Source organism: Ochotona curzoniae, unplaced genomic scaffold (assembly GCF_017591425.1).
Source record: "Ochotona curzoniae isolate NIBS_2020 unplaced genomic scaffold, NIBS_Ocur_1.0 scaffold_1037, whole genome shotgun sequence".
NCBI lineage: Eukaryota > Metazoa > Chordata > Mammalia > Lagomorpha > Ochotonidae > Ochotona > Ochotona curzoniae.
In genome coordinates this window covers 5285129-5298942 of record NW_024467083.1, presented here as the reverse complement: position 1 = coordinate 5298942, position 13814 = coordinate 5285129, and the positions used below count along the sequence as shown (strand labels likewise).

The window sequence follows — 13814 nt, the reverse complement described above, 5'->3', positions numbered from 1 at the left end:
CAAAGATCATCAATTTACTGGTTCACTCCCCAAGATTTGGTCAGGCTGAAACCAACAGTCAGGAGAGTCTTCCAAATGGGTGACAGGGGCCCCAGCACTTCAGTCATTATCTGTTGCTTTTCCAGGCACATTAGCAAGAAGCTGGATCAGACGCAGAGCTTAATCTATTGTATCATACTAGCCCTCCTAATTCATATTTAACAAAAGCACATAAAGAAGCCGGCAGCCTTTATCACTGAAAAACATAATCAACAGCCCTGGTGGTGGGCTCCCAGCTGGCAGGGCTTGGGTTGGGTGGCCCGAGGGCTTTGCTGTTGACAACTGGGCCGGCCAGGGGTGTTCTTTGGGGGAACACAAGGACCTTTAAAGTTCAGACTGAAACACCAGCCCTAGAGGAATAGCATAGCTGGGGTAGTTAGTATCGAGCAATGCCTAATACCAATCATTGGTGCACACTAAAGCTAGGGACGGAGACCTACTTGGTAGGGCCAGATCACAGCACTTATCAATGAGTAGAAAAACGGAACGGATAATGTTAGGCTGGGCCGTGGCACCAGCCAGCATGCAAGAGAACTAGGTCTGGGGACAGATTTTGTGAGGGATGTGTGGGTCCATCCCTGTGATCTGCAATTTCAGCTGGTTTGCTTGGAGCTGGTGGTGGTGAAAGGCTGAGCTAGGTATGACCATGGAACCCCTCCAACACTCATAGGTACTGGGGCTGTGAACAGGTTGGGTTGTTCCAGGCTGCAGCACCTGTAGACACATCTAAGAATATGGTGTAGGACAGGATGGGTCACAACATCCATAACTCACACATATACAACACGGAGGGAGCAGCCAATGACCGGTAAGGGCCTAGCACCCATTCACATGGGTGAGCTATGGATATGGTGGGGGAACTAGGGAAACTCCCCTGAGGGGCTGTTGCTCCTGCTCATGAGCATGTAATTCAGGCCTGGGTATTGGTCAGACTGGTCAGACTGGCAGGGTAGCTCCATCTGTCCACATGCGAGTGAGGCAGTTTTGGGAGAGGGTGGACTGGGCAGGTCCAGGCCAACCTTAGCTTAATGGCAAGTGCAGGAGTCAGGCTGGATTGCAGGACATGCTGGGCTAGACTATCACACCTGCTGGTCTGCATGAGTCAGAGATGGGAGTTGGGCAGGAATAGGTCATAGCACTTGCCAGCTAGAGTTGGAAATGGGGGCAGGATGGGCAGGCGAGGCTGCAGCATCCAATGACAAAAGTCAAGACAAAAGTATGGGTTATGCAGAGCTGGGTAAGAGCAACCACCAGCATGTATAAGATCTGGGGCTGGCAACAGGCCTGGCTGGGGAACTTAAGGAATGCCCTGGCTAGAGTGTGGTCCCACTGATGAGTGTGAGTACCAGAATGGGGGTAATGGTCTGGGCTGGACATGGATGCAATGTCCCTTGGCTTGGGCATGGACAGGCTTTGGGGAGTGCCAAACTGAGCTAGAGTCCAGCATTCCCTGGTGCTTGTGAGAGCCAGAGTGGGTGTAGGACAGGTTGTGCTATGTTTCTGCTCCCACTAGGTCACATGAAAGCTGTGTCAAGGCATGGAATAGGTGTGGCTGGACTGTTAATACCCAATGGTAAGAACCAGGTTGGATACGGGCTAGTTGGGCAAGGCTACGGTTCCTGGGACAGGAGGTGGACTAAGTCAGTCTAGACCAAGGACCCATTGGTGTGCCAAGATCTGCCACTGAAAGGCGACCGAATTGAGGAGCTTAGGGAACTCCCTTATCAGGGCACAGTCCCTGCAGGTGAGCAAGGAGCAGCCCAGAGCAAACCAGGTTACAGTACCTGCAGGCATACATGTTGCTTGGGTATGGGGACAGGCCAGACTGGACCAGTTTGTAACAACCACTGGAAGATAAGAGAACCAAGCTAGGGTACAGGGCAGGCTGAGTCTGGCTGCATCACTAGCCAGTTCACATTAAAGCTGGGACTGGGGGCTGATGATGCAGGTTTGGGTGGCAGCTCCAACCAGCACAAGCTGGAACGGGGGGAAGACTAGGCCAGGACAGGCCAAGCCAGCAAATGCTGAGGCGAGACAGGCCATGCCAGACTGGGCTGCAGCACCCACCAGCACAGGCAAGACCAGGACAGGGAGTAAGCCTGGTAAAGAAGTAGTAGGGACTCCACTGCTATGCCACTGCTCATGCTGGTGAGCATGAAAGCTAGAACTGAGGGCAGACAAGGCTGGACAAGGCTACAACACCTATTGGTCTGCATGTGAACTGGGTTAGGGGGAGAGCCAGGCTGGGCTAGTCAAATGTATACATTAGTACAGGCATGAGCCAGAATAAGGACAGGTGACTGGGCTTTGCCACAGTATCAGCTGGCAAGTACTGGGACTGGGGGCATGTCCTGCTGAGGTAGATAGCAGAACCATTTGGAGAGTGAGATACAGGACAGGAAGTGGGCCCAGTGGGAAGTGTGGGCTCCTCTATGATGTACTGCAATTCCCACTGGTGAGCAAGAGAACAAGGTCTGGGTCAGGCCTGGCTGGACAGGTGGTGGCACACTGGCATGAGTTTGTGTTGGAAGGTAGAGTCAGTTGGGCCGAGTTAGGTTTCACTGCCCAATGATGTATATGAGATCTCAACGGGATGTGGGGCAAACTGGACCAGTCCACTGAACATGTTGGCAGGCACATGAACCAGAGCTAGGGGAACAGTCCTGTGGGTGTTACTGGGGGTTGCTCTGACTGGGCTGCAGCTCCCCCTTGTGGCACATAAGGGCCAAGTGTGTGGTGGGCAGGGATGGGCCGGGCCTTAGCATCCATTGGCTTGCTTAAGACAGAGGGCAGAACAAATTTATCAACTATCCCAGGGAAGCGTAACAGAAAATTTCTGGGCCAATGGAGATTCAGAGGTGGACTATGACAACCAATCGACCTCGGAACGATTTCCTCATCTTTGGGGCGGCAATACCAGCAGCATCTCAGAACTATCGAAAACAAATGAACAGAATCCTGAGAAAATGCTCCATAATGGGAAACCTGGGATGACATCGGGTGGCAGTTCCCTATCCCCCGGGGAATGCAGCGGTTGGGAGGCTGGGCATGGTTTCTGCTCTTGTATCTGCCTCTTCCCCATATATGGGAAGAAGAAAAAGAAAATATATAAACAACGATCTCACCCACTATCCCTTGACCCTCGACCTTCCCACCCTGATTAACAATGTAAACTTCATAGATAATAAAAGTTTTAAAAATAAATTAAATCATAAAAAAAGATTAAAAAAAAAAGGGCAGCATTGTGACACAGTGGCTAAGCTGCAACTTGCAACACTCCGGCATCCCATATCAGAGGCATTCCACGTCAGATTGCCAGTTGAAGCATCAGTTGCCGTACTTCCCATTCAGCGTCCTGCTAATGCCTCTGGGAAAGCAAAGGATAGCTCAAGGACTGTAATGCATATAGGAGAGTAGGGTGGAGTCCCTGGCTCCTACTTCAGGCTCAGCCAAAATCTAGCTGTTGAGGCCATTTGGGGAATGAATTAGTAGGCAGAGGATCTCTGTCTTGTTTTTTTTTTCATTTCTTTCTGTTGTCTTACCTCTTGAATAAAAGTAAAATAAATCTTCTCCTTATAGATTCCATATATATAAATAAAAAATACACATATACACACATAAAGATATGACAAGATATGGGGCCAGAACTGTAATGAAGTCAATTCATTGCCTGCAGCATTAGCATCCCACTTGTGTGATAATTCGAGTCTTAGCTGCTTTATTTCTGCGTTAGCTCTGTTAATGTGTCTGAGAAAGAAGCAGGAGATGGTCCAAGCTCTTGTTCCCTGCAACCACATGGAATACCTAGAAGTCCCTGGTTTAATCTGGTCCAGCCCTGGCCATTGTGGCCATTTGGGGAGTGAAGCAGCAAATGGAAGCTTGGTCTTTCTGATAACTCTTTAAAACAAATAAAAGAATATTTTAAAAAGAACAAACAGGCAATACAATTTTAAATTTATTTACCTTAAAACTTTATCTTGGGCTGAAACTTCTGCTTCCAAATTTATAATTTGTTCTTCTAAGATTGGAACATTGGCTGCCTGTTGTTCAACAGACTCAAGCCTGGAAACCTAAAGTATAAAAACAATTTTTAGAGTATCATGTTTCAGATAACAAGTTAACTTAATATGGCTGCTAGCTTTCTTCCTGTAAGATGAGGAGTTCAATAGGATTTCATAATCACTGGTCAAAAGTAAAGCTCATCCTTCAACTAGCACTCTCAGAAAGCAAACTACTGCCATCACTGAATTTGCCAATACCATTTAAGAAAATTCATTTCACATAAATAAGAAAATTTAATATTAAACTATAAAAAACATAAGAAAATATTTATTTGAATTGCTATGATTCAAAGACCTAATTTTCAAATACTTGGCTAAACAGCTAAAATCTAGGTAATACTGAAAAGTGTAGCACTCCTTCCTCCGGGAAGACAAAGAAAGGGCAGCTCATGCAGCAGGACAGAAACCTACAACAGTGTGGAGGACTAATGAGTGGATGGATGGAAGATCCAGCTCTGTCTCTCCCTCTCTGTAACTCTGCCTTCCAGGTAAATAATTGAATCTTAAAAAAAAATAGAGAGAGAGAGAAATTTTCAGACAAAGGAGAAACTGGAATATATGCCCCAACTACAGGAAGAATAAATCAAGAAAAAAATACACACAGGATTCAGTAAATAGTACCTCGCACCCACAAAAGCATTAAAGGAATCCCAGGAGGACAATTGGACTGTGGGTCTACAGAACAAAGCTCTTAAACAGATCAGGAAACTAGGTTCCATACTGCAAGTATAAACATTGCCAAAAGGTATCATTAATACTGATTCAAAACGGAATTTCCACAAAAACTTCCTCTCAGTAGCATACAAGCAATATCAAATGTTCACTCCTGCCTGTGAAAAAGCAGCTTCCTAAAAGGATCATATTTGATCAATTTAGAAAATGTTGAGATGGGAAAACCAAACATCTGTACCTGTCACACTACCTGAAATAGTCACTGGAACATTAATATGCCAAGAAGGATCCAAATGTTACTAGTTTAGTAGTTGCTAAACTCTTCTTGTATCTATTTTATGACTTGAAAGAATGAAGTATAAAGAAACTGCCCACAGTTGAAGAAAGACTAAAAACATAATAAACATTACAGAAAACAGATATATCACAAAGAAATCTAAATGGTAAACTCATTTCTGAAAAGGTAGGGGACAGGCATTAGGCCTCATGATAAAGACATTGCACAGGATGTTTATGTCTTCTCCACGTCCTTACAGTTGTTCCTGGGTCTGACTCTAGGATCCAGCTCTGCATTCCAGCTTCCCACCAGAGCAGAGGCTGAGAGACAGCAGTGAGTCCAAGCCGTTGGTCCCTCACCATCACCCATGTGAAAAACCTGAACTGAGCCCCTGGCTCTCAGCTTCAGTTTCTATCACAAAAGCTGCCTGTGAGCTTTTGAGAGTAAACCCGTAGATTTAGGAGACCTATCTATCTCTTCAAACTAATTAATTCTGGGGGAAAGATTTTTTTTACTGGAAAGTCAGATATACAGAGAAGAGGAGATGAAGATTGTTCTTTCACTGGTTCATTGACCAAATGGCAGCAACGGCCAGAGCTGAGCTGACCCGAAGCCAGGAGACAGGACATCTTGGTGGTTTCCCATGCAGGTACAGAGTTCCAAGGCTTTGGACCGTCCTTGACTGCTTTCCCAGGCCACAAGCAGAGAGCTAGAAGGCAAGCGAAGCAGTGGGGACATGAACTGATGCCCATATGGGATCCTGGTGCATGCAAGGTAAGGACGTTAGCCACTAGGCTACCATGCTAGGCCCAAATAATTAAATTTAGCTCAGTAGCTAAATCCTCGACTTACAATGCCAGGGCCCCATCCTGGCTGCTCCACTTCCCATTCAGCTCCATGTTTATGGCCTGAGAAAGCAGTGGAGGATGGCCCAAAGTCCTGGGACCCTGCACCCACATAGGAGATCTGGAAGAAACTTGTTGCTCCTGGCTTTGATCGGTTCCACTCTGGCCATTGTGACCACTTGGAAAGCAAACCAACAGATGGAAGATCTTTTCCGTCTTTTCTTCTCCTATAGATCTGCCTTTCCAATAAAAATTAAAACAAATAAAAGACCTCTCTATGCCTCCCCTTTATCTGTAACTCTAGCTTTAGAAAAAAAAAATTTAAAGGCAGACCTCTTAAAAAATCAAGAAAACCAGTACGCAGCAGTTCGTTTAGCCTTACACATTCTGCGACTTCAAGCTATTGCCAAAACGAATCAAGGTAAGTTATACTTGGTGCAAAAAAATTTGAATTCCATACAGTTTTCTTCATAAGGCATGTTTTCTACAAACTTTCTGATGACCCGTCAGGAGCTATATGTATATTTACATCAGCACAAATACAGACATGTAATCTTTATAAAAAGCAAAACAGCATTATTGCACATTATTGCACTGCTCTGCAGCTATCAGCACAGTACTGTGTGTGCATTTACATATATAGATTCTTTGAACCTCTGACATGGGTAATACGTCATACGTAATATGTAATCTGCCCTTTACTATTTATGAAAGTAATACCTTAGTACAACTTGTAAAACAGTGGGGGCCAGCATTGTGATTTGCTACTTGTTCAAGCACCAGCTTCTCCACTTCTGATCCAGCTATAGGCATTGTGCCTGACAACACAGAAAAACGTAATGTGGGTCCAGCCACTCATGTAGGCATGCTGGATTGATTTCTGGGATCCTTACTTAAGCTGAACAAGTCAAGACTGCTGTAGACACCTGCAGAGTGAATCAGCAGATGGAAAACTCCATCTTATCTCTCTGTCACTCTGCCTTTCAGATAAATAAATGAAACATGTCTTTTAAATGGGGGGATTATTAAGTTACAGTATAATCACATCAATGATACAAAATGCTAAACATAAAAGAAAAGGATCAATGGGAAAGCTATGCAAACCCAACAGAAAACAAAGCAAAAAACAGGAAAAAATAAAAAGTATTCAAAACACGGGCCGGCGCAGTGGCGCAAGTGGTTAAAGGTCCTCGCCTTGCACGCCCGGGATCCCATATGGGCGCCGGTTCTAATCCCGGCAGCCCCGCTTCCCTTCCAGCTCCCGAGGACGGCCCAAAGCTTTGGGAACCTGCACACGCGTGGGAGACCCGGAAGAGGCTCCTGGCTTCAGATCGGCATAGTATAGGCCCATTGCGCTCACTTGGGAAGTGAATCATCAGACGGAAGATCTTCCTCTCTGTCTCTCCTCTCTGTATATCTGCCTTTCCAATGAAAAAATAATAAAAATAAATCTTTAAAAAAAAAAAGAAACAAAAAATAAAAAAGTATTCAAAACAGTCTGAATGCAAATACATAATAAAGTATAACAATGGTTTCATTCTAAAATTTTTAAAAATGAGAAAGTTTTATGTAAAAATTTTTGAGCCATCATATAATTTAGTAACCTTAAAGGCTTTAAGCTAACTTAAATAAAAATGCAAAAACCATAAATTTCCCTTAAGTCATTTTGATACGAAATTTAAAATTTGATTCTATAACATTATCCCCAAAATTATAAACAACACATTAAGTCAGTAAAAAAAAATTGGATATTTTTCCAATTATAACTCATGAAATGATTAAAATTATTTTGTTAGTCTACTCATGACCCCAAGATACATACTTTTGCTTTGGACTGTGTTAATTCAAAGTGAACAGATTCTATTTTAGTCATTAAAGAATGATTCTGTGTGACCAAACAAGCATTTTGTTGCCTGAGTTTATTAAGTTTCTCTCGAAGGCTTTTAATCTCCTGATCCACAGAACTAGAAGATGAAAAAGGAGTCTGAAAAACGAAAAACTATTTTGAGTTATTTCATAAAAGCAGTACATACAATTAATTCTAGATTATATTTAACTATCAACAAAATAAGTAGCTCAGAAAATGAGTTAGGATATTTAATGAAATTGACAAAAATCATTCTCTTTTTCCACTGCTAGTGGAAATATGAACTACTAAGTACAACCTGGAAGACATCAGTACACTCTAGAAAACTACTTGATATTATTACACAAAGCTAAAGATGCTAAGAGTCAACAATACCACTTTTAGGTGTCTACCTGAAAAAAAATTTTAGACTTTTGCATCTAAAGATAAAAAATTATTCAGAACTACACTGTCCATTACACAACAAATAGAATGAACCTAATATCCAGCAACAATAAAATGGATTACATATATATATATATATACACTCTTCAATCTGTATATACTTTTATCATACATTTTAATATCATAAGTTGCTTTAATTTGCATCACAGCTGTGATGTCAAAAACAATTCTTTAATTTTATTTTGCAATATATGTATATAACTTAAAAGTCAAGATTATATAAAAGTTATACATTGAAATTTCCTAATTCTTTCACAAACAGGTAACCAGTTTTTAAAAATGTGTTTTGTATTCCAGTAATCCCACTTGCAATATAAATTACTCACTTCCCTATACTGTGTATTACATGCACTGTTCTGCATCTTATATTTTTAACTGGAACAGCACATATGGGCAATCTCTCCATAATCAAGACACTGAGAAATTCTTACTCTTTTTTCCCTCTCAACTACACAGATTACACTGCATGAACGGACTACTGTCTATTCAATCAATCCACTATTACTAAACACTTAAGCACTCCCAGCATTGTTTCGACACACAATGCTTCATCTTGTACTTATTAGTAACTAACTATAGCTTCATTTTGAATTGCTCTTATAGACAAGTTTGAACATTTCTCTCATTTGCCTGCTGAACATTTTGTATTTTCATTTGCATCTTTTGCCCCTTGTGTCATAAATTTTCTTTCCCCAACTTTCTGGGAGCTCTTTTCACCCTGGAGAAATCAGCACTTTGCCTTTGATGGGCATCACCAATAATTTTTCTTTTGTAACTGGTGACTTGGCTTTTTATTTATGCTTACTGCAAAGCACCACGTCAACTAAGGTCTATACAATACACAATATGAAGGATCAGTAATTTGAATTATGACAGAATTGCCCAAAATTACATACTCTTTATAGATAACTTAAATTTATTTTCTAAAACACAGTCTAGGCTTTTTTATATTTCTTCCTAAGAAAAGAAAAATCTCTCAATCACTTCTGAAGTAGAAAGAGCACATTTTTATCAATAAAAATTATGATGTACAAATATGAATTAGAGAGAATAAAAAAATAACAACAACAAAAAAAACAAAGCAGAAAGGGAAATTATAAGGAGGATGGGATCAACACAGGAAGGTGGAAAATACCTTATTGAAAATGAAAGATACCTTATTTTTAGACTAAGAAAAAATATCCAATATCAAAGAAACTTATGCACAATGAAGAGAGAATATTCCCATGCTATTAAACAACACTTGATCTAAGCTAAAAAGAAGGCATATTTTGCTTAAATAATTGACCACCTACCATATACAGTGTACAGCGCTAAAATAAAGGGGATTATAATTTGTTTGTGACAAGACATTCTATTGAAAAAAGCTAAAAATACTGAAGCACCTCAAGATTACTCTTTTCTTTATTAGGATATAAAAAAACAACTTAAACTTTTGAGCACCACATAGAACACAAATAAGACATTAAAAGAAAAAAAGGTCAAGAAAAAAACATTTTAAACATGTCAAAAAGAAAAGTTACTGTTAAGCAGATAGATTTAACAACAATAACCTTATCTCTTGGCTTCTTTTGAAAATCAGTATTGCTACTAGCCATTTTACAAACTTTTTTGAAAGGCGAATATTTTGCAAGTTCAGAGTGGCCAGGTTGAGCAAGATCTTCCAAAATGAACCTTTCACATCTTGAGGGATCAGAAATATTGTCAGAAATTTCACTTGGACTAACACTGGGGGAAAAAAAGAAAAAAATGCATTTATTTCTTAGTTGAAGTATTTACGGTATGCTTCTAAACATTAACTAAGAAAATAAAAATAATCTAGAATGCTGCTGACAGTTAAGTCACAGTTATGAACATAAGGAAGTATTTCCACTAAATTTTAAATCAGCTATAACCTGGTTGAAACAAGCAATCTACACATTTCCAGGGCCTGTAAAAGGATTAAGACTCAAAAACAGTCATACATATCAATAAGATCAGTACAGCCCCCAAACATGTACTCTGTAGTATGAGGCATTACACATTAAAGATGTAACAATTTGTAATTACCCTAAAATTTAGATATTTTTCCTAACTCGATTCTATTAACAAGTATAGAAAATGATTCCTTATTCCAGAGACATACTAGAAATACAACAGACATAGAATAATGAAAGTCCTATAAATGCATCAGTAAGTTAAACACATACTATAGACATTATTTGATTTTAATTACTTGCCTGGATAACTCCTCCCCTAAACTCTGCAAATTCCATTCTGTTATTTTGAGCTCATGCCTTAAGCAAGCAACATTTGCAAGGAGGCTTTCCTCTTCATTGTCTTTATTATAGTAGTCTGATGAACTAGATTCCATTTCCTAAAGAAAACAAAGACTCCTTGACTGAAATACTCTGTGATGTCAAAGTACCCTTAACAAATTCATTTCTAATTTTGTTTCTGTTTCAAAGGTAAAATGTTTCATGGTAAAACAAAATAGAAATAGAGTAACAATGACTCTACAGTGTAACTTAAGGACAATCATTTTATTTTGTTTTTTTTGTTAATTTATTTTAATAATCTTAGTTGATTAGGGTACAAAGGGTCAGGAGCTACAGGGTGAAAGTGGGTAATATCATTGTTATCACACTAATACAATCATTTTTCCCTATATCTGGGGTTAGGGGAGTAGCAAAGGGAAAAGGGAAAAGCCCCACTCAACTTCCCACCCATCCCCCATCCCCAACATGAGGCGCGCTCCAAGGGTCCTGCTCATACAGTTTTGATAGTCCATCAGTTCTGGATTGCTGCCAATCTCACCATCCCAACCGCAATGAAACCTATTCAGAGTCCACTGGCTGACAGTCTCTTGATGGTTGGGGTTCCAAGATCAGCAGTTCAGTTGGAGAGATATCCACAGAAACTTCATCTGAGTTGATCCCAGATCTGATTCTTGTGTGAGTTTGCTAGTACAGACTCCAACACTGTCCGTCACACCAATCAGCTTATGCACATGCTGCTCATTGCAATTGCTGGGTCTGTTCGGTTTCCAGCCCTGTCTTCCTCGTGAACCAATGGGTGTTGTAGTCCAGCTCGATCCTACCCACTTCATACTCGGTCTTCATGCAAACCAGTTGGAGCTGCAGCCTAGTTGGGGCGACTCCCCAAAACCCCTACCAGATCTGCCCCCTACCCTGGTTTCCATGCTTGCCAGTATGTACTGCAGGCTTGTCCAGTCTGTCCCACATCCCATTTAGCTCTCGCACACGTCAATGGACATTGAAGCCTAGTTCAACCCAACCAACCTATTATCCAGCCCATACACCTACTGGCAGGTGCCTTTCTGTCTAGCCACCACTGCCCCTATCCTGGTTTTCGTGCTAAGGACAATCATTTTAAATTTATTACTATTTCAACAGATAACTGTTCACTTTAGCCAGCATTAAGTGATTTGAGACACTCCTTTTCTAAGTATTTATAATTTTCCCCTAAATTGAGGTAAGCTATTTTAATTCCGTGTTAAAGACCATGAAACAAAGATTAAATTCCTCAAGGTCAAAGTATAAATAGTAAAACCACATATTGAATCTAGGTCTTCAGGATTCAAAGACCTTTCAATTATGTTAAACTGTACTCTCTTATTTACTACACATCAATTTCAGTATGTGTATTAACTTTTATAATCACATTACAAGCTCTCAACATTTAATAATTATGTTAGACATTCATATTTTCTTAAAAAGCAACTATCAAATTAAAATTACCTCCTCCCATCAATAATTACAAAACTGAAAAAAATTCCAAAGTCAGTAACAGGGACAAAAATGACATTTGACTTATTCAACTCACAGAAACAGAAAAGAAAGGCTTATGTTTCTTAAACTAATGAATATCTCAGGACTGTGAAACACAAAATCTCACCATTGTAAATGAATAACAGAAAGCTAAGGCATTTGAATTTTAATAATGAAGGTCTTTCCACATAATCTCAAAAATTACTCTTCTTCCAGAATTATGTTTTTAGTTGCATCTCTCCCATTGCTTTTGAAAATTTTATTTACAGGACAGGCATGATCTTCTGTCCCCTGGCTCACCTCCCAAGTGCCCGCCCCACCCAGGGCTGGACCAATCCGGGACTCCTTTGGGACAGCCCACGGGAATGCAGGGATCTTAGTAGTTGGACTACCACCACTTCTGCTGTTAGAAATGCTGGCTAGGAAGCTGCAGGCGGGAAGATGGGTTACAGGGTCCGAAGGGGCGCTGCAGGGCACTGCACCAAAGCGCCTGCCATCTTCAGCCTTAAAACTCGTGCCACCTCCCACATTTCAAAATGTTAGGAGTCCCGTGTATTATAATCTTTGTAAGAAGCTCCATGCAACCAATGAACAAGTGGTATATACCAAACTGCCCTTCCTTTCCCGCACCCAGCCAACACCGCTTACTACATGAATCCAAAAGCAGTCCTAATTTCTCAGGCACAGGAAGATTAAAAAGAAAGATTTTACCTACCAGAAGAAAACTGTCAGGAAATTCAAGGAGATGCTATGTAATCTTAGCCAACTTTCCCCTTACGTGCCCACAAACTTGCTCTTGATTACATAACGGGGCTCTCTCAGACAAAAGTCAATGAATCAGGTCCCCATTCTGTTTTATTTAACATTTCTAACTCCTGTGGGATGGGGGGTGGGGGGGGAGGAAGCATTGGGTAAATTCTAAAATGCTGTTCAGTATTAAATGCCTTATATCAGGTTTTAGATTCAGCATCTTCTAGAGTGTGTTCACATTAGGTTCCGCTCAGGTTTTCTATCGCACCAATGAAAAGACATCAAAATTGGCACTCAGCTGTTGCCATTTTCATAGCAGAGCATTTCCCGTCAGAAAGACTGCTCCTTATTTCAACCGACAAAACCTGGATCCGTGGTCTGGACCTCACCGCACCTACAGGTGCTGATGTCACGGGCATACATGCATACCCATCACACGAAGGGCAAGTCTGCCCCTCTGACAGGATGGCCTGCAGACAACATTACGCATTTTGAAAAGCATACACACACACACACATACATACATACACATACTCCTCTATCTCAATAAAGTTCAAATTTCACTCAAACGGACACCCCCATCTATATGAGAAGCGGAGAAATACTTGACATTCGCCTGAGTTTTCCTCTAGTCAAACAGAACCCTACCGGGGCAACAGGCTCAGCAACGCAGCCTGACGCGAAGCGGGTGTCCTGGTTACGGAAAGCAACCAAGGCACCCCCCCCAAGGCACCCCCAAAGCAGCCCCAAGGCACCCCAAAAGCAGCCCCAAGGCACCCCCAAGGTACCCCCAAAGCAGCCCCAAGGCACCCCCAAAGCAGCCCCAAGGCACCCCCAAGGTAACCCCAAAGCACCCCCAAAGCAGCCCCAAGGCAGGCCGCTTCCCCCACCAGCACGAAGCCGCTCACCACCCGAGACGCAGCCGGGGAAAGACCCACGAAACGACGGCGCACGCCGCGTCCCGGGCCGAGCTCGGACGTCTCGGACCCTCGGCCGGGCCCCAGCCTGGAAGCCTCAGACACAGGACGCGGAGTCGGCGCCAGCCACTCGCTACGAGTTCGAACCGCCGCGGGAACCGTTGAGGCCGCA

At 41.9% G+C, this 13814-nt stretch overlaps 1 protein-coding gene across 1 annotated transcript in view; it reads right to left on the bottom strand.

The window, feature by feature from the left end:
• Positions 1-13769, bottom strand: part of CCDC18 (coiled-coil domain containing 18) — an 85727-nt gene extending 71958 nt beyond the window's left edge. Inside the window, exons 1-5 of the mRNA XM_040998284.1 lie at positions 13634-13769; positions 10425-10561; positions 9759-9933; positions 7717-7878; positions 4003-4109 (exon numbers count right to left, since the gene is read on the bottom strand). Coding sequence (XP_040854218.1) covers positions 4003-4109; positions 7717-7878; positions 9759-9933; positions 10425-10558 — 578 coding nt within the window. The 5' untranslated portion in view covers positions 10559-10561; positions 13634-13769. The remainder of the gene's footprint in view (positions 1-4002; positions 4110-7716; positions 7879-9758; positions 9934-10424; positions 10562-13633) is intronic.
• Between the last annotated feature and the right edge of the window lie 45 nt (positions 13770-13814).